This window comes from Cervus elaphus, chromosome 28 (genome assembly GCF_910594005.1).
Source record: "Cervus elaphus chromosome 28, mCerEla1.1, whole genome shotgun sequence".
In the NCBI taxonomy this organism is placed as follows: domain Eukaryota; kingdom Metazoa; phylum Chordata; class Mammalia; order Artiodactyla; family Cervidae; genus Cervus; species Cervus elaphus.
In genome coordinates, this window is record NC_057842.1 from 18,962,321 (window position 1) to 18,980,614 (window position 18,294).

The following is an 18,294-nucleotide window of genomic DNA, read 5'->3' on the forward strand; positions in this document are numbered from 1 at the left end:
ACTCACTGAATACCAAGGTGTGGTTTTATCTGCTTATAGAACTTTTCAAACTTTTGACCTGAACTCAAAAGTCACAGGAGTTTCCAGGCTCCAGCAGCTCTTTTAGCTTGTATCTGGAGACTTATGCAAAGGTTGGCAGTTTGGCTGCTCCCCTGGGGACGTGTAAATATCCAGAAGTCCAGGGAGAGTCAGCCAGTAGGAATGACTGGGGCTTGGTCATCTGCAGCTTCCGATAGTCTGCAGGTGACTGGCCCTTAACCCTTCTTGTGCTTCTAATGATCTTAAAGTATGTTGAGTTCTCTTTTGATTTTTAAAACAATTTTCAATTAAAGCATAGTAGATTTACAGTATCGTGTAAGTGTATAGCACAGCAATTTTTTAGATTCTTTTCCCTTACTACATGGATGGGCTATCCACTCCAGTATTCCTGGGCTTCCCTGGTGCTTATCTGGTAAAGAATCTGCCTGCAATGTGGGAAACGTGTGTTCAATCCCTGGTTTGGGAAGATCCCCTGGAGAAGGGAACATCTACCCATTCCAGTATTCTGGTCTGGAGAATTCCATGGACTGTATGGTCCCTGGGGTTGCAGAGTCAGACACAACTGAGCGACTTTCACTTCACATAATCACATAATACTGAGCTTAGTTCCTGGGCTATACAGTAGGTCATTGTTGGTTATTAATTCTATACATAATAGAATTATGTGTGTATGTTAATAACACCTCAATTTTTCCCTTCCCCACCGCCCTTTCCCCTTGGGCAACCATAAGTTTCTTTTCTGTGTCTGTGATCTTTTTCTGTCTTGAAAATATGTTCCTTTGTGTCTTTTTTTCTTGTTTTAGAGTCTATATATAAGAGATATCATTTGATATTTGTCTTTATCTGTCTGACTTACTTAGTATGATAATCTCTAGGTCCATTCATGTTGCTGCAAATGGCATTATTTTATTCATTTTATGGCTGAGTAATATTCCATTGTATATATTAATTATACCTACATCCTCCTTATCCATTTGTTTGTCACTGGATATTTGGGTTGCTTCTGTGTCTGGCTGTTGTAAATAATGCTGCTATGAACATTGGGGTGCATGTATCTTTTCCAGTTATGATTTTCTCTGAATATATGCCCAGGAGTGGGATTGCAGGATCATACGGTAGTTCTATTTTTAGTTTCTTAAGGAACCTCCATAGTGTTCCCCATAGTGGCTGTACCAATTTACATTCCTACCAATAGCGTAGGAGGGTTCTCTTTTCTGCACATTCTCTCCAGCATTTATTATTTGTAGACTTTTTGATGATTGCTGTTCTGACTAGTGTAAGGTAATACCTCATTGTAGTTTTGATTTTGAGGAATATATAAATGTATTAAGTCTTGGTGATCATATATGCATGAGTTAAAATATTTAAACAGGTGTGGGTAAAATATTTAAACAGGTATTTTAAACTTCTAAATTTAAAAATATTTAAATCAGAACTTCTGAGTCCATGGTACTAGAATATTGGAATCAGAAGTTCTGATTTAGAGTGTAATACAAAAATGATGCGGTGGAAAATTTTAATTTGCCTGGGCATTCCATAGTACACCATTCTTAATCTTGTCTATTAAAGATAAAAAAATATATATTTTCCAGTAGTTGTTTCCAGTTTGCAAACTTAGGTTCATTTTCTTGCCTATTTAGTCAGCATTTTGTGTTTCCGGTTTCGATATGTAAGAATGTGTGATAATTACAGAGGCCCTGCTGTGCAAGCCACGAAGGCGGCTGCTGGCGCCAAGAAGCACGACCTCAGTAAGTGGAGGTACGCAGAGCTCCGCGACACCATCAACACCTCCTGTGGTGAGTGTGCGGAGCGGACAGAAGGGGGGCGGCTCTGTAGCTGGGGGGTGAATGCCGAGATTGGGGTGGGATTCTTTTCATATAGATTAATTGAAGCCTTTCTCTTTTTTCTTTTATTATTTTTTTATTTTTTGAATTTTTTTTTCCATTTATTTTTATTAGTTGGAGGCTAATTACTTTACAATATTGTAGTGGTTTTTGCCATACATTGACATGAATCAGCCATGGATTTACATGTGTTCCCCATCCCGATCCCCGCTCCTGCCTCACTCCCTATCCCATCCCTCTGGGTCTTCCCAGTGCACCAGCCCTGAGCACCCGTCTCATGCATCCAACCTGGGCTGGTGATCTGCTTCACCCTTGATAGTATACTTGTTTCAATGCTGTTCTCTCTGAACATCCCACCCTCGCCTTCTCCCACAGAGTCCAAAAGTCTGTTCTGTACATCTGTGTCTCTTTTTCTGTCTTGCATATAGAGTTATCATTACCATCTTTCTAAATTCCATATATATGCGTTAGTATACTGTAATGGTCTTTATCTTTCTGGCTTACTTCACTCTGTATAATGGGCTCCAGTTTCATCCATCTCATTAGGACTGATTCAAATGAATTCTTTTTAATGGCTGAGTAATATTCCGTTGTGTATATGTACCACAGCTTCCTTATCCATTCGTCTGCTGATGGGCATCTAGGATGCTTCCATGTCCTGGCTATTATAAACAGTGCTGCGATGAACATTGGGGTGCACGTGTCTCTTTCAGATCTGGTTTCCTCAGTGTGTATGCCCAGCAGTGGGATTGCTGGGTCATGTGGCAGTTCTATTTCCAGTTTTTTAAGGAATCTCCATACTCTTCTCCATAGTGGCTGTACTAGTTTGCATTCCCACCAACAGTGTAAGAGGGTTCCCTTTTCTCCACACCCTCTCCAGCATTTATTGCTTGTAGACTTTTGAATAGCAGCCATTCTGACTGGCGTGTAATGGTACCTCATTGAAGTTTTGATTTGCATTTCTCTGATAATGAGTGATGTTGAGCATCTTTTCATGTGTTTGTTAGCCATCTGTATGTCTTCTTTGGAGAAATGTCTGTTTAGATCTTTGGCCCATTTTTTGATCGGGTCATTTATTTTTCTGGAATTGAGCTGCAGGAGTTGCTTGTATATTTATCTGAGATTAATACTTTGTTTCTTCATTTGCTATTATTTTCTCCCATTCTGAAGGCTGTCTTTTCACCTTACTTATAGTTTCCTTTGTTGTGCAAAAGCTTTTAAGTTTCATTAGGTCCCATTTGTTTATTTTTGCTTTTATTTCCAGTATTCTGGGAGGTGGGTCATAGAGGATCTTGCTGTGATTTATGTCAGAGAGTGTTTTGCCTATGTTCTCCTCTAGGAGTTTTATAGTTTCTGGTCTTACATTTAGATCTTTAATCCATTTGGAGTTTATTTTCGTGTGTGTTGTTAGAAAGTGTTCTAGTTTCATTCTTTTACAAGTGGTTGACCAGTTTTCCCAGCACCACTTGTTAAAGAGGTTGTCTTTTTTCCATTGTATATTCTTGCCTCCTTTGTCGAAGATAAGGTGTCCGTAGGTACGTGGATTTATCTCTGGGCTTTCTATTTTGTTCCATTGATCTGTATTTTTGTCTTTGTGCCAGTACCATACTGTCTTGATGACTGTGAAGCCATTCTGTTTTTACTCACACCTTGCAATGAAGACCTAGTTTCTTCACAAAGCTAAAAGATATCAAGTTAAACTGATTTTGCAGGCCAGAGAGGAAGAGCATAGAGAAGTTACAGTTGGGGCTGTATCAATGACTGACTCTCCTAACATGTGCTTCCTGGTGGCTCAGGCAGTAAAGAATCCTCCTGCAATGTGGGAGACCTGGGTTCGATCCCTGGGTTGGAAAGATCCCCTGGAGGAGGGCATGGCAACCCACTCCAGTATTCTTGCCTGGAGAATCTCATGGACAGAGGAGCCTGGCGGGCTACAGTCCATGGTGTCACGAAGAGTTGGACACGACTGAGCGATTAAGCACAGCACGGAGCACTCCTGCCATTATTCGTAATAGCTAAATGCCCATGCATCAGACCCTTCTGGTCCATGAGCACAGTCGCGTCAGTTGTGGCCGACTCTCTGTGACTCCGTGGACTATACCCCTCAGGCTCCTCTGTCCATGGGATTACCTCTGCAAGGATTTTGGCCCAAGAATGCAGAGTGAAAAATGGCAGTGGAGATTTTCCTTTTTAAAGCTGTTTTTCTTCCACAGAACAGAGTAAAATACTGTATCCAGGGGATCCCACACAGTTGTGTTCACGTGTCAATCATAGCATTTTAATTTGGGACACTGTGACTAGGACCTCAGATGTCATAATTGTGCAGGATGCCTCACTGTTCTTCTTTCCCTTGTCACTGAGTTCATTTCCATAATTACATATGTCAAACATGTGGTGCTTGTAAATCTAGCTTATATTTGAGCACAGTGACTTCTTATTCTGTTATTCTGATCTATGACCTTGGACAAGTGACTTAACCTCTCTGATTCCAGTTCCTCATCTATAAAAGACCTATTTGGTCCAGAGTTCTTGTGTGGAGTAAAAATATAAGATAGTAGTTATGCATAAGAAAATGCTCTGTAAGTATTAAAAAATAGTATTACCATGAAAGTACTCATCTTTGTCAATAATTGGTTTACTTTTGATTTTGCACTGTTAATTTAAAAATGAAACCTTCATTTAGAAATATGTATGTTTATGCCAAAGAATAATTATGCTAGAGAACTAAATTAGGATGTTCATTGCTTTTTTTTTTTTAATCTTTCTATGTAATTGATAGATATTGAGCTCCTGGCAGCTTGCAGAGAAGAATTTCATAGGCGACTAAAAGTGTATCATGCTTGGAAATCCAAGAACAAGAAGAGAAATACGGAAACAGAACAGCGTGCTCCAAAGTCTGTTACTGATTATGGTAAAAACACATCTGTACTTCTGAATGTTCCACAGTATATGTATATAATTACATGTAACTATGCATAAGGCACTTGGGTAAAACTGTCCAAGTTTCCTCTTACTTTAGAACTGTGGGTCCGCTGAACCTAACACAACCATGATGGCTTATCTTTCAGAGTATTATTTCTGTTAGATACATCTTTAAAGTCATATTTGTTTACAAGTATTGAATTTACTTATTAAGATAAATTCAAGGGTAAGAATTGTCGCTACTGAGGAAGTTGTGTGATAATGCTGTAAATATGTATTCTTTCCACATATACATATACAGACAAATGTAAAGATTAAGTGTGGAAATATAAAGATTACTATGAAAAAGGAATGTTTATTGCAAATAACACACTGTAATACTGTGAAAATATAAGAGTGAGAAATAGTACCTTGGTTTAGAAGAATTTTCCCTCAGCCAGAATTTGATTTTTTGACTGAGATCTTAAAAATTAATTTTGCTACTTTACTGTTCAAAAGGCAACGTTGTGTACATGGAATTGGGAAATACCGCAGAAGAGTCATAACCTAGTATAAGCACATACTAGCTTTACATTAAGTAAGAATAACTGTGAGTTGTAATTTCAGTCTTAAAAACAATAGTTAGAATTTCATTTATTCAGCTTGCTACAGGAGCAGTTGGATTAGGTTAATTCCAGTTAATGTCAAGGTGACAGCATATTTAATATCTTTTTTTTAGAAAAGGTATGTTCCCAACTCTTGATAGTATAATTTAGCCCTGCATGACCCAAACTGACTTAGGAAATGAGCTCATGGTTATATTTTGTCTCCTTACTACCTTCCTAGCAAATAAAACAGTGTTTGATGAAAGGCAGTTAGATGGTAAAATTTAAGTGTTTCTAAGCTGTTGCAAAGATTGGATTGAGGAAGGGAAGTGTTGTTAGTGTTAGTGACTGTTCATGAGTGTCATCAATCAGAATGCAAGACTCTTGAAAGAGTGGTAAGCTTGCCCTGTAACTAAGAGATGGCAGGTGGAAAGCCCTCTAAACATTGATCTTCTGTAACTACCACTCTCTTCTCTGGTTTAAAACTTTGTCTCTGGGAATTGAACATGATACAACGATTCCATTCTCTGTTCACTGTCTGTACCAAGTTCCTACCACTGTTGCTCTGCTTTGTAAAAGTGAGGAAGGAGTATTCTTTTTAGCGCTAATCTTTAGCTGTAATGTTCTAATCATGACCTTCAACTGATTGACTTTCATTATGTTCTATTTCAAAATTTATACATCTGAATGCACTTCTTCAAAGAAATAAATGTTATCATATTTGACACCCACATTTTTAATGAATATATAAGTTTTTATTATTGTATCAAACCAAACTTTGGCACCTTACTCAGCCAGCTTTGCCCCAAAAGGAGCAAGTAAAATGTGGCTTGCCTTACTGGTTCCCATAATGTTTCCATTCATAATGTACCACTGGGAGGAACAACAGAGTAGATTAAGAAAATTTCCCAAGGGTCCCATCCAGGTATGTGAACAAAACTAGGACTTGTGTATGAACACACTCCACATATGTGTAGTCTTCAGAGAATTTTAATTGAACATGGTGCATTTTCAGGGTAAAATGTAACTTCTTCTCTGAGAAGTACATTTTTATTTTTTTCTCACGGAAAATTCATTCTGACACAGGAGTACAGTTAGAAGGAAAAGTGACGGGCACCAGGTTGATTAACGGCTCATTTGAGAAAACTCTGTTCTCCAGGAGGTTTCCTGATGGTGCAGCTGCTTGACTTGTAAAAGGAATGGCTTTGCAGTTTAATATTTAGAAGGACTGGACTTCTGTAATTTGAGAAAGCAAAATGATGACAACTTAGCGATTAACAAAAATATAACCTTGGTGTTACTGCCTTGAAGACATTGACAAATCAAGATTAGTTCTTAAGAGTTAGGACCTGGGAGGCTCAGGACCCTTTTCCTTTTGCTGTAGTAGGGGGGCACGCCCCTCATCACATTTACCCTAGAAGGAGGCTTTCAGAAATAATTTTGGGGGGCAGTAGCAAATTAACCAGTAAAGATTTATATTTGCTTGCTTGAAACAGTGACTTTGGAGAGTAGTTTTATTTCATCGTTCCTAACTAAAAATGTCAGCTTAAGATTTAAAACTGTGTGAAGAAATTAAAACCTGCTGAGTATATGTAAGTGTGGTAGTGCTTTTTCTCTATATAAAAAGCATTTTTAGTGAGTTTATGAGTTTATTCCCTTTTTCTCCCCCTGTAAAAATTCTAGTAAGGCTTTAACGGTACCCTCATGTTGATTATTAAGTTGCTGTTTTGGATTTTTGTTTGGATATTACTGTGTTTAGAAATTAAACTTTGGTCCTCTTTGTATCAATAAGGATGTCCCCCAAACATAATCAAAATAGATTTTAAAAAGTTGGAAAGCAGCATCTACTTGTAGGTTATTATAGGAGTACTTGGCTATGGATAGGGTTAGTCACCACCTCCATTGATGGGAAGTCGTTATGAATTAGAAGAATGCTTATTTAACATTTTTGGCATTTTTATCTTTTCTTCAACATAAAATATTTGTTCACAGATTTTGCACCATTTTTGAACAATTCACGTAAGTCAATGGGTGGTAACTCATGAGCTAACTGGAAGATGGGTTAAAAATACTTTATAAGTACTAACTTCTTCTAAACATTGTTTTGCTACAATTTTAAGGTGAATTGTAGTACATTAATTTTGGTTTATCTGTACTAAGATACTTAATTTGAGATAGTACTTTCATTTGGATCATTCCAAAATATATTTGCAGAAAAAATTTAATTAATCTGTTATTTTGTCAAAGTGCTCCATTGCTCAGTCATGTTTGACTCTTTGCAACCCCATGGACTGTAGCCATGCTTCTCTGTCCATGGAATTTTCCAGGCAAGAATACTGGAGCAGCTCGCCATTTCCTACTCCAGGGGATCTTCCCAACCCAGGGATTGAGCCTGCATCTCTGGTGTCTCCTCTGTTAGCGGGTGGATTCTTTACCAGTGCGCCACCTGGGAAGTCCCTGTCTTATCGATTTACTTGCTTGTTTAAAAACCTAGCATTTTAAGCTGAGTATATGCAATTCCTATTGTAGCAAAACTCTTATCTTAATAAGCAGCTAGTCTTTTAGAATAAAGACTAACTTTAGGTGCTGGTTTCAAATGATTTAATAGTATAAGCATTTCTGTCCGAAGAGGTTGGAGTTTCATGTGATAATGTACACAGCTTAACAGAATACCTCTTAATAGGAAGAGAAGATTATTCTGTTACTTCTATAGCTTCCTATGATAGACGTTTTTTGATAATGTAAAAATCTTTGAGTCATCTTAGTGTACAGTAAATTTCTTCTAAAATCAGTTCAACAGTAATGATTTGAAAATAATGATACTTATTTGGTGCACAAATTATTTTTTACTGCTTCTAGTAAGTTGCAAACTTACAGATTTGAAACTTTTTCATACACTTTAGAAGAACAATTGAATGTGAAAGAAATAGTTGTTTAGAAGATTAGTTTCAAGCTTTCCACATCTGTATCTTTATACTTTTCCAGATGACTGTTCATTTCCAGGCTTCCCAAATACAGTTTCCTTTTTCACATTAGTAGAAAAAGCCATCCAAGACTTTCTGTTGGGTTCCTTAATTTTATCCAACAGGAGATTGTTATTTTGAAAGAAAGTAGGTTATACTAATGGGCAGCCATTGCTATCTAGTATGTTTCTATCAGTAGGACCTTGAGTTCTAATTCACTGCTTAAGATGGAAGGAAGGGTTTTTTCCTTTTAATTCTTTTTATAAAATGTCTTAGTTTTGAATTAGTGTATATCCTGCAGAGTAGGTAGTTTTTAAAACTCAAAGTGGAAACACTGAACTGTAAGCTGTTTTGAGGGAATAGGAATGAGAGGATGAATAAACTCATTTCTGGTAACATGCTGAAGGTGATACAGCTTTTTTAAGTCACTAACAAAGCTGGGACTCTCTCTTCATAGGCATATACAACTCTGCTAACTGCTTTTTGCTTTCTGTTGTTTGCACAGAAATAAATGCAACTGCTCTGTAGCTTTTGCTATTGGTGCAAGAGGTAGAATAAGAGTAATTTCATCCTTTCAGTACTTGGAAAGTCTTACAGAAGCCATGTGGCTGTCCTTGACTTAGACATCTAAGTTTTCATTGACATACTTAGTTCCAGTGAGATTCTTAACTGAGCTGCAGTAAATGATTGGTCTACCTTTAGAGTATATTAAACAGATTTACCATAATTATGCTCCTGAAGATGTAAAGTCATTGCCCCAGAGAACTGTGTATTTTCAGAAAAAAAAAAAAAAAAAAAGAAAACACCAACTGTAATGAAAATTGAGCAAGGGAAAAGAGGTTACTGTGAGCTGAATACTCAGTGTTAACAGAAAAGCAAGGATTTTTCTTTTCTATTGGCAAAGAGAACCAAATATACACGTTCCACTTACTGCAATGGATTTTTTTCCAAGAGAAGTCTGATTTCAGAGTAAGTAAATCTGAGTGAAAGTTCATGCTTACTGTTACAGTTTTGTTGTCATGAAGTTGTTTAAATCTTATTCATAAAATATCTGTGTTATCTTGGCCATTTTAAATCCCCAAATCAGTTGGCAAAGGAGAAAACTTTTATGTCTTTGACTTCTGGGGAAATTCTGGTTAAATTGACAAATATCTAGAATCCCTCAGATTTGTAAAATTGCAGTTTGTTTCATCATAAATGGTCCCATAAAAATCATTCTGCAGCGTTCATTTGAACTCCTTGGAGGAAAACTAGAAATCTAGTAAACAGAACTAGTTTGCTCTCCTGCCGTGTGAGTTCATGGCATGAGTTCATTTTAGGGATGCAAGCATCTGTGGGAATGGCTGGGGGCTGTTGTTATTGCTGCTGCCGATGGTGCTGGTGGTGTGGTGCTGGCCGTTGGGGTGTGTGCGGGGGGAGAGAAAATTCTAAAAAAATCACGCTTTGAACTGTGTTCATTTGTAGAGAATTCATATTTACATTTTGTTTTAAATTCACTATTAGGATCCCCTGTCTCGTCTTTTTTAAAAAAAAAATTGGTGGTGCGTTCTAGGATTAAAGACTGTTTTCCTTATCCCTTGGGTGACTGTCCTTGTTCCCTGTGATAGCTCAGCAGAACCCGGCAGCCCAGCTCCCTGCCAGGCAGCAGGAGATCGAGATGAACCGACAGCAGCGTTTCTTCCGCATCCCATTCATCCGCCCCGCGGACCAGTACAAAGACCCGCAGAATAAGAAGAAAGGCTGGTGGTATGCCCATTTTGATGGACCATGGATTGCCCGGCAGATGGAGCTTCATCCTGACAAGCCACCCATCCTCCTCGTGGCTGGTGTGTACGATTCCCATGAACAAAAATTTCTAAAGCAGAAAAGTAGTGTATACCCTCTGAATGAAATGGGGTAATGTAATAATGGATTAAAGTTCAGGGTTGAGGCTTGGAGTTTTGCAGTTAAATCACATCAGTTGAGGATAACTTATTTACAGCGTGGAATCAATCGCTTCGATTGTGTCCTCCTGGAACACACACAAACTTGTCTGGGTCCTTTCATGTCTAATTATATAGGTTGCTTTGTACTGGTTTCAGGAAATATAGCATTTCTCTTAACCCTGGTAACTTGTTGGATCAACTGCATCCTTAGTATATTTTGAAATGGTTTACTTGGTGGAGGACACATTTGTCACTGGTGAATTTATGAAGCAAATTTCAACCTTCAAGGAAGGAAATAAAGTTTTAAAAGTTCTCAAATCTATGACAACTGGTAGAGATTTCAGGAATGAAGTTTACAGTAAACGGATCTGAAAGGAGGTGTGGTTAATTCTCTGATGTCTCTGTCCATGCAGGGAAGGACGACATGGAGATGTGTGAGCTGAATCTTGAAGAGACAGGCCTGACTCGAAAGCGCGGTGCTGAGATTCTGCCAAGACAGTTCGAAGAAATCTGGGAGCGCTGCGGAGGCATCCAGTATCTCCAGAGCGCGATCGAGAGCAGGCTGGCCAGACCCACGTATGCCACGGCCATGCTGCAGAATCTATTAAAGTAGAAGGTGCCCTAACCTTGCAGCTGGGAGCCCTGGCCTCAGCACTAGGTAGGGAGTGCGCCCCAGAGATTGAACCCTCCCGCAATCAAGTTAGGGTGACTTACACAAAGTGAACAGATTTTACTAATCATGGCTTTTTTGTTAATTTAAGGTTAATTATGGTAGTGACTTTGGGACCGAAAAATTGTTTTCCTATATCCAGCTGTAACTGTTAGACCTCTCATCATCATCATTGTGATACTTGTTACACTTGGACAGACTCTGACGTCTCTCTCTCTTTGCCAACAGACTACCTTAAATCCATTTTAATTGTTCGCTAGGGAAAGAAGTTTTTTTTTTTAATGCAGAATTCTTGCTTTTTAAGAAGGCCACAGTACCATAAAACTGGAATAAAGAAAACTTAACTTCAGTTTTCTTACAACAATCAAGGCACTTAGAATGATCAAGGCACTGGTGTTTTTTATCTGAAAGCTGTATTCTTCCTTCACTAACTTTTTCAGAAATTCATGGGAGTTTCCATCACAGGTGGAAATTTGTATTTTTCCCCCTATTTTGCAACGTCTTAGTTTGAGTAAAGCAATTTACCTGAAGTTCTAGAATTCTGGAGAGAGCCTTGATATGTCTGATAAAATCTTTGACAGAGAAGGTACATAGTATCCTGCACAGATTTGTTTTGCTTTTCTATCACTTTGTGTTGCTATAAGAATATGTTCTCTCACTCCATGAACAAATAAAGGAAATTCGGATCATTTAAATGCTTGAAAGTTTTGAGATAACATTTGTTTTATTTAGAAAAAGAAATGAGTTTTAGGTGGCAGTTTGGCTTAACTGACTGAATTCAGATATTCTTTCAGTTTCATCTCAGTTGCAATTTTGTATCAGAATCTTGTCCAAGTTGTTTCATGTGATTTTAATCTAGTGTTCTGCTTCAAAACACTCCTGTTTTTTAAAAAAAATTCCTTTTGTCTTTTTTGGCCTTTGAGATTCTGGTAATTGTAGAGCTCTTTTATAAGCTTTGTAATTCAAAAACCCTCTACTTAGAAATTACTTGTTTCATGTAACTGATAATTTAAAAAAATGTTTTTGTTTGTGTGCTGTTTAGTTTTGATCAAATGTCAGCAGTTTCAAGCCTAGTATTTCTAACTTTCATATTAGGAATTTGGAAACAGAAATACATCAAGGAGTTATGTTGACATAATCCTAAGGAGTCTTGTTTGTATTTTAGAATAAAATTAGAAAATAAAATTATTCTCTATACCTTTTTTCCCTGATGTTCAAAGACTCTAAACCTTTGAAATGAATTTCCAGTAATTTTTTTTTCCTCCTAGAAAGAGCCACCTCAGTTAGGAAAGTGTTTCTCAGCTGACTAGAGTAGAGCTTGTGAGCCAGACACTGTTTTCGGAATTGCTTCTCTCATAATATGTCCTGGTGTAGAGATGTTTATTTATTATGACAATGTGCAAATAATGGTCTTCTGCGAAAGAAATTAAACGGTCCTGTCTGTCCTGTTGAGAATGTCAATGTGATCATCCTTTGAAAGCTGTGTTACTGGGTAGACTCACCCACCCTGGGTCATACAATCCCTGTGATTTGGTGACAGAAGGTCTGGTTACTGAAAATAAATATGTGCTCTTCTTCCTCTTCTCATCACTTGCCTTTAATGTGTTTTTATTTGTATAGGATAGTGAAGGATAAGCTTTCTTCTTAACTGGTAGCAAGTAGAGTCCTGGAAGAAAATTCAGCAATCAAATAGCTTTTTAATGCCTTGCGCCTTTAGTACTGCTTCCAGAAACAGCTTTATGTGTGTCCGAGATCCATGCAGGCACTCGATGGACAGCTAATCACACAGGGTAAATTATGGAAATGAGAGAACTCAAGTTGTGAAGAATTTGGGAGATGTATCACAGCCCATGTCCATCTCAAGCCCAGAACTGAACTTAGTGCCCTTGAGTGCAGTTTTGTTTTTACAGCTCAAATCCTGTCCGAGTAAAGTTTCTTTGGAATGATGTCATAGATCATTATCTAGGCTTTGGAAGTCTTTAGTCACTCAAAGGGTTTATGAAATGGGCCTGACCTTTATGCTCTTTGAATCACTGAAGGGTACAGAAAAAGTCTAGCTAAGAAATAATAATTGAGTATTTTTTTTAAAAGAAATATATCACAGCAAAGCATTGTTACAGATCTTTATAGTGTTTTACTTTAATAGCTGATAAAATTACAGTCAGTCTTAAGCCTGAAGTCATTTTATTGCTAATTGTGTTACACAGTTGTCCTAGAACACATCTATTTTAAGTAGTCTCCTGAGTTAGTTCTGACTCCAGGAGACCTGCCCTAGTTCAGATGGACTTCCAGTCACCTCCATATAACAGCTTCACACACGCAGAAGCCCCTTTGCTGGAGAAGCCTAGGACCCTTCATCCTTTGAGGGAAACAGTGGAGGTGGCGTTCTGAAAAATGTGCATGCAGCTTCTTACAGTCTTCGCAGTCAAACCCAGAAATGCCAGATGAAAACCGGATGAATCAAATGTAAATTTAAATTTTAATCAGTCATTTTAATTGGGATATAAAATTAGAAGTTTAAGCCAGCGTGCTCTACTTTAAGAACCAATTCTTCTTAATGCTTGTCTTGCTCAATACCATTTCCTTCCTTAGCATATGCTTTGTAAAGGTAGACGTCCATAAAATATGAAAACTGAGAAAACAAAGTTTTCACATTCAGCTGTAATGGAATTCCTAATTCATTAACACATTTAAGACACATATTGTGAGCTATGGAAAAAGAGAAAGTTTCTCTAATACTCACGTGTTAAGAGAGGAGTGAGTTTCCTTAGTTGTAGAGTAGATGGCACCGTCTCAAAGGATAACAGGAAGAGATAGAAGAGTGCCTTAGGAGCCCGGGCCCTCACAAAAGACATTCTGTTGTACCTTGCCTTCTGCTTCCTATAGTGACTTTTTACAGGTCATTCTTTCCAGTAACATAGTGAACTCTTTTGCAGACAGCAAAACAAAAGATCATATCGGATCACAAAAGAAAATAGCATCTTACGTGGAACACAAGTGGTATTTGTGAAAACTTAGAGAATAGAAACTCACAGGCGCAAAGAATAATGAGGATTTTGTAGTTTTATTAATTGGATTTTTAAAAAGCCATTTTCATTCACAGGTTATTGCAATGGTTCTCAGGGGATCCAAATAGGTAGATCTTTGGTTTCTTCACCTGAACCACCTTGAGAGTACTGGATCAGTAGAATAAATAGTATTGGATGAATCAGTCAGTGAATTATTACAGTGTTAGTGGTAGACTTGACTGCTTTTACGTAAGGAAGAGGTTAACAGGGATCCAGACGACTCAAGTAATTGAGTTCTAGACCGTGAAAGAGAGAGAAATGCCTTCACGCCACTCGTGGAGCACGGAACCAAAGCAAGCAGACTTCTTCGAGTAAGTCCTGGGGTTTGCAGAGGGTTGCCCCCCTGTCACTCCCCATCTTCAGAAGGGGTGGCAGCTTTTGTCTGTGCCGCATAGCCAGCAGTAACAATTACTGACTTTTTATTTCTCCTCGAAGATAAACTAACAAGGGAGGGGAGGGCAGAGAATGCCTAAAAATTCCAATAAGGACAAGCAGGGGCAGGGGTCAGGGGCAGCTAGAACAGTAAGGAGAAAGAAGAGTGATGGGAGAGAAAGAACAGGGGTGCATCCTGAAGAGCTGCATGCCAGGCGGAAAGCACTGAGGCGGTGTAGGGGGCCAGGTACTCCTGGATCCTCCCCAAGTTTTAGAAGGAACTGTATGTAATATAAGAGCGGAGCCCATGGACCTATTGAGCCTGGACTGAGGCAGGCCTGGTGTATACATTCTTAGCATATAGAAATGGCATGCTGGGGAAGGCCAGTAGATTTGTGTGCATAAGCCTTGTGGAAGGATGACATAGAGATCCTTTGAGAAGTCAGGCCTACCCGTTCCTGGACCAGATCTGGAGAACGGTGAAGTTCAAGTGAAATCAGGGTAGTCTTCCTTCCCCATGACTAGCCTCATGTATGCAGTCAGCTTGGTTGTCGTAGTCTTCAACAGGAGATAACCAGGAAAAAGTTCACATCAAAAAGAAAATCTTTAATCCTAATTTTTACCTGTACCAGACTCTTACCTTCAGATCCAAGTAGGTATATTACTTGGCTGTTTTCATTTTGAAAATTCAATGAATTATATCTGTTACTTAATTTTTCCTTATTTCCTAAAGATGTGTATCTGACACTGTCCTAAAATACTGATGTACTGGAAATACAAATAATAAATACTTTCTGTGTAGAACTTCTTGCTTCTTGTGCTTTTAATACAGTTGCAAGATGTTGCAAAGTTGTCAATGTTATATGTGTTGCCATGTTGCATTCCAGTCCAATGGAATAAATTGGAGAAGCTGGGATCTTGAAGTTGGTCCAGTCACCGGAAACCCTGTGCCAGGAGGTGGAGAACCAGGCAAGGAACCTGAGTGATCGGAAGGTCCTTGAGCTCTGACCCCAAACTTCTGGGTTCTCCCTCCAGGGAAAAGCAGGATCATATGTGAGCCACTTGCCTAGATTAAAGAGAAACCAAATCTTGACTGCTTTTCCCCAGACCCTCATCGATCTGTTTGTGAGGTGACACAGGATGCAAAAACTGGGGACCCAAAGAAGGGTCCTCCCTGAGAGACAGCTGGTCTCTGAAGGCTGCCTTGTGTGAAGCCTCCCATGATCCAGAAGGGTCTCCTGATGGCAGGGAGATGGGCTGGCTTACCTCCGCAGCTCTTCCCTGGGGGGCTGGAAAAGACCAGTCCGTAAAGTGGGTGATGCAAAGGGTGGGGGACACTTGCTTCCACAGGAGCCCTTCCCGGCAGAAGTTGGGAGTGCATGCCCACTTCTCTTTCCTTACCCAAAGCGACACGCAGATGCGGAGGGCACGTGACGGGGAGGTCATGGCGTCAGATTTTCATTTTCTGTCTGGGTGGAATTGTTCTTGTATGCTTCTGGTTGGCCTGCCATGCTTCTGATAAGCACGTTTTCCTCTGGGGAGTTCCAAGGCCATGGAAATGAGCAGGTACACGTCTTGCCACCATCCTTGCTTTGCAGCACTTTATCAGAACACACACAGTCTCTGTCCAATATCTTCACTCCTCACTTTGGGGAGGATTGGGATGAGAACAGGGGTGAAACTTATGCCTTTGGGAGACATATCAGTGATTTTTTTTTCAAGGGTTTGCATGCTTAAAATCATTGACCATAATCTATAAAACAAGTCCAGGAGATACCTAGTAAACACACATTATAAATCTGTAGAGCTATAGTGCATATCATATTTTATTGAAATTAAAGTTTTGCAGCAAATATAATTGATGGCTGAACAGTTGAAAGAGATATGGAGGAATTCATTTTTCATTAAATGCACATTACAAACTGGCTGAACTGGAATACCTTGACGTCAGTCTACCTATGCACACACCACAGTTAGTGTCAAGGATTACCCAGTGAAGTTACCAAATTGTAGGAAGACATAGTCCCTCCGTGGTGGGAAAGAGGAATTGGTTATGTCACAAAGTACAACCTCACTTTTTGCCCCCAATATAATATCTTCCTTTAAAATAGGTCTATGCAGTTACAAGAAAAGTAAGATTTTTTCCATGGTATGTATAGCCCAGTTCTTCGAAGGAACAACCTAGGAATTATTGGCAGCAAAATTATCTACTGTGTAAGCAGTAATTTCTTATACAACTATATGCCTGAGAACTGAAGAGGTATGAGAGCTACAGACACTGAGGTGTGGAGCATCTGTACTCACCACAGTTTATGTCCCATATGCATTCATTCTGCATCTCCTTGCATGCATAATCTTTCACGTACATCCTAACATGTGAAGAGCTTTATTTCCAGGTATATGATCAATCCCACCCCCCCCCTGCCCCCACATAATAAGTTGCACTTGTAAATGATCTGTGAGCAATATTTTAAGGGTGACTGGACAGTAACCTGGTTTGCTATCACCTTGACTATCACTGAGAAATAACCAAAATATTTAATATGTTTCACTGATTGTGTTTTGGGTTTTGATAATAAGTTTCTTTTTCTTCAGAATTTATTGGTCTTCAAGTATATAAGTCTTCTCTATTTGATATGTGATGTGACCTGGTTCTCAGTGTTGACTACATGCCTGGATTTTGATGACCAGTGGATATGCCTGCCTAGGTTTTCAGAATTTTGAGAGAGTGAATCCAGTTTTCCTTGAGAAAGCAAGTCATTTCTCTTGAGATAGATTAAATTATAATTTGTACATTTTCAGCTTTTAATTTCCTTCCCAATCTTGATAGTTAAATTCTTCATATCCTATAGTCAGTAATTCAAATTTCTTTTCATGGTTACCTGGAAGAGAAATATTTTTAAGAGATTAAGAAATGCCACCCAAGGTCAAACCAGTGATTCATTCCAATATTACCTCTGCTGGTAGATGAGATAATATGCTTGTCATTTAGGATATATTCTTTGAAAGGTGGGCGATGTCCTTCCCCCAAATATCTCTAACTTTACAACCTACTGAGAATGTATTCAATTTCTTCCTAAACCTTCTCAGACTGAATTGGTATCTTGAAGCAGGGGTGGCAAATAGCTTGTGAATCAGTCACCATGTGCCCTTCCAACCATTATTATTCCAAACTGCTTCTTCATTGGAAATGTGGTTCTCGATTCTCCCTGGTCCTTCTGAATTCAGCTGGTGTACACTTCATCCTGGATATTTCATTATCAGATCCTGTGTCCTACTGTCATTTTATGGCCCAAGTCTGACCCTTTCCTGTCTTTTCAATGTTCTTTGTTTTAGGAAATAAAAATGGCACACATTATTCTTTGGACATATGAGATTATATACATGTGCACCCTTGGATATATGTGTGTGGTATGATGGCCTCAGCATCCTTCTTGGCTGTATATTGACTGTATGATGAGTTTCAGTTGCAAGCTTTGTTGCATTTGCTTCCATTTAGCACCACATACATATATATATATATACACATATATATGTACATATATATATATATATAGAGAGAGAGAGAGAGAGAGGCCTCAGATAGACTGGACAGGACACTGGCTGATTAACACTCATTTTTACTGTAAAGATTAGGTATAATTTTTGAAACTAGGTTATTTTAGGCTATAAATTCTCCAAGGTATTTTTTGAAAAGTTATTTTAAAAGCTCTTATGCTAACTTGATTATTAGATAATTTATTTCCCTTTGTAGAATAAAATTTTAGTCAAAAGATTGAATGGATGAGTATTTTTTTTCATTTATTTTTATTAGTTGGAGGCTAATTACTTTACAATATTGCAGTGGGTTTTGTCATACATTGACATGAATCAGTCATGGAGTTACAAGTATTCCCCATCCCAATCC

The 18,294-nt window shown here is 38.5% G+C and overlaps 2 protein-coding genes across 6 annotated transcripts in view; one reads left to right on the forward strand and one right to left on the reverse strand.

Annotated features, from left to right (window-relative positions):
* MYO6 (myosin VI) overlaps window positions 1–12,534 on the forward strand; it is a 157,939-nt gene extending 145,405 nt beyond the window's left edge. For 3 of the 5 annotated variants that reach the window (XM_043889839.1, XM_043889843.1, XM_043889840.1), the window contains 5 exons: window positions 1,732–1,835; window positions 4,663–4,794; window positions 7,382–7,408; window positions 9,960–10,178; window positions 10,691–12,534. In XM_043889839.1, coding sequence (XP_043745774.1) covers window positions 1,732–1,835; window positions 4,663–4,794; window positions 7,382–7,408; window positions 9,960–10,178; window positions 10,691–10,890 — 682 coding nt within the window. In that variant the 3' untranslated portion in view covers window positions 10,891–12,534. The remainder of the gene's footprint in view (window positions 1–1,731; window positions 1,836–4,662; window positions 4,795–7,381; window positions 7,409–9,959; window positions 10,179–10,690) is intronic. The other 2 variants (XM_043889842.1, XM_043889844.1) reach the window with 1 other exon arrangement.
* A 4,658-nt stretch (window positions 12,535–17,192) lies between these two features.
* The window catches only part of IMPG1 (interphotoreceptor matrix proteoglycan 1), a 147,948-nt gene continuing 146,846 nt past the window's right edge, over window positions 17,193–18,294 (reverse strand). The window contains 2 exon segments of the mRNA XM_043890205.1: window positions 17,193–17,251; window positions 17,254–17,269. Coding sequence (XP_043746140.1) covers window positions 17,193–17,251; window positions 17,254–17,269 — 75 coding nt within the window.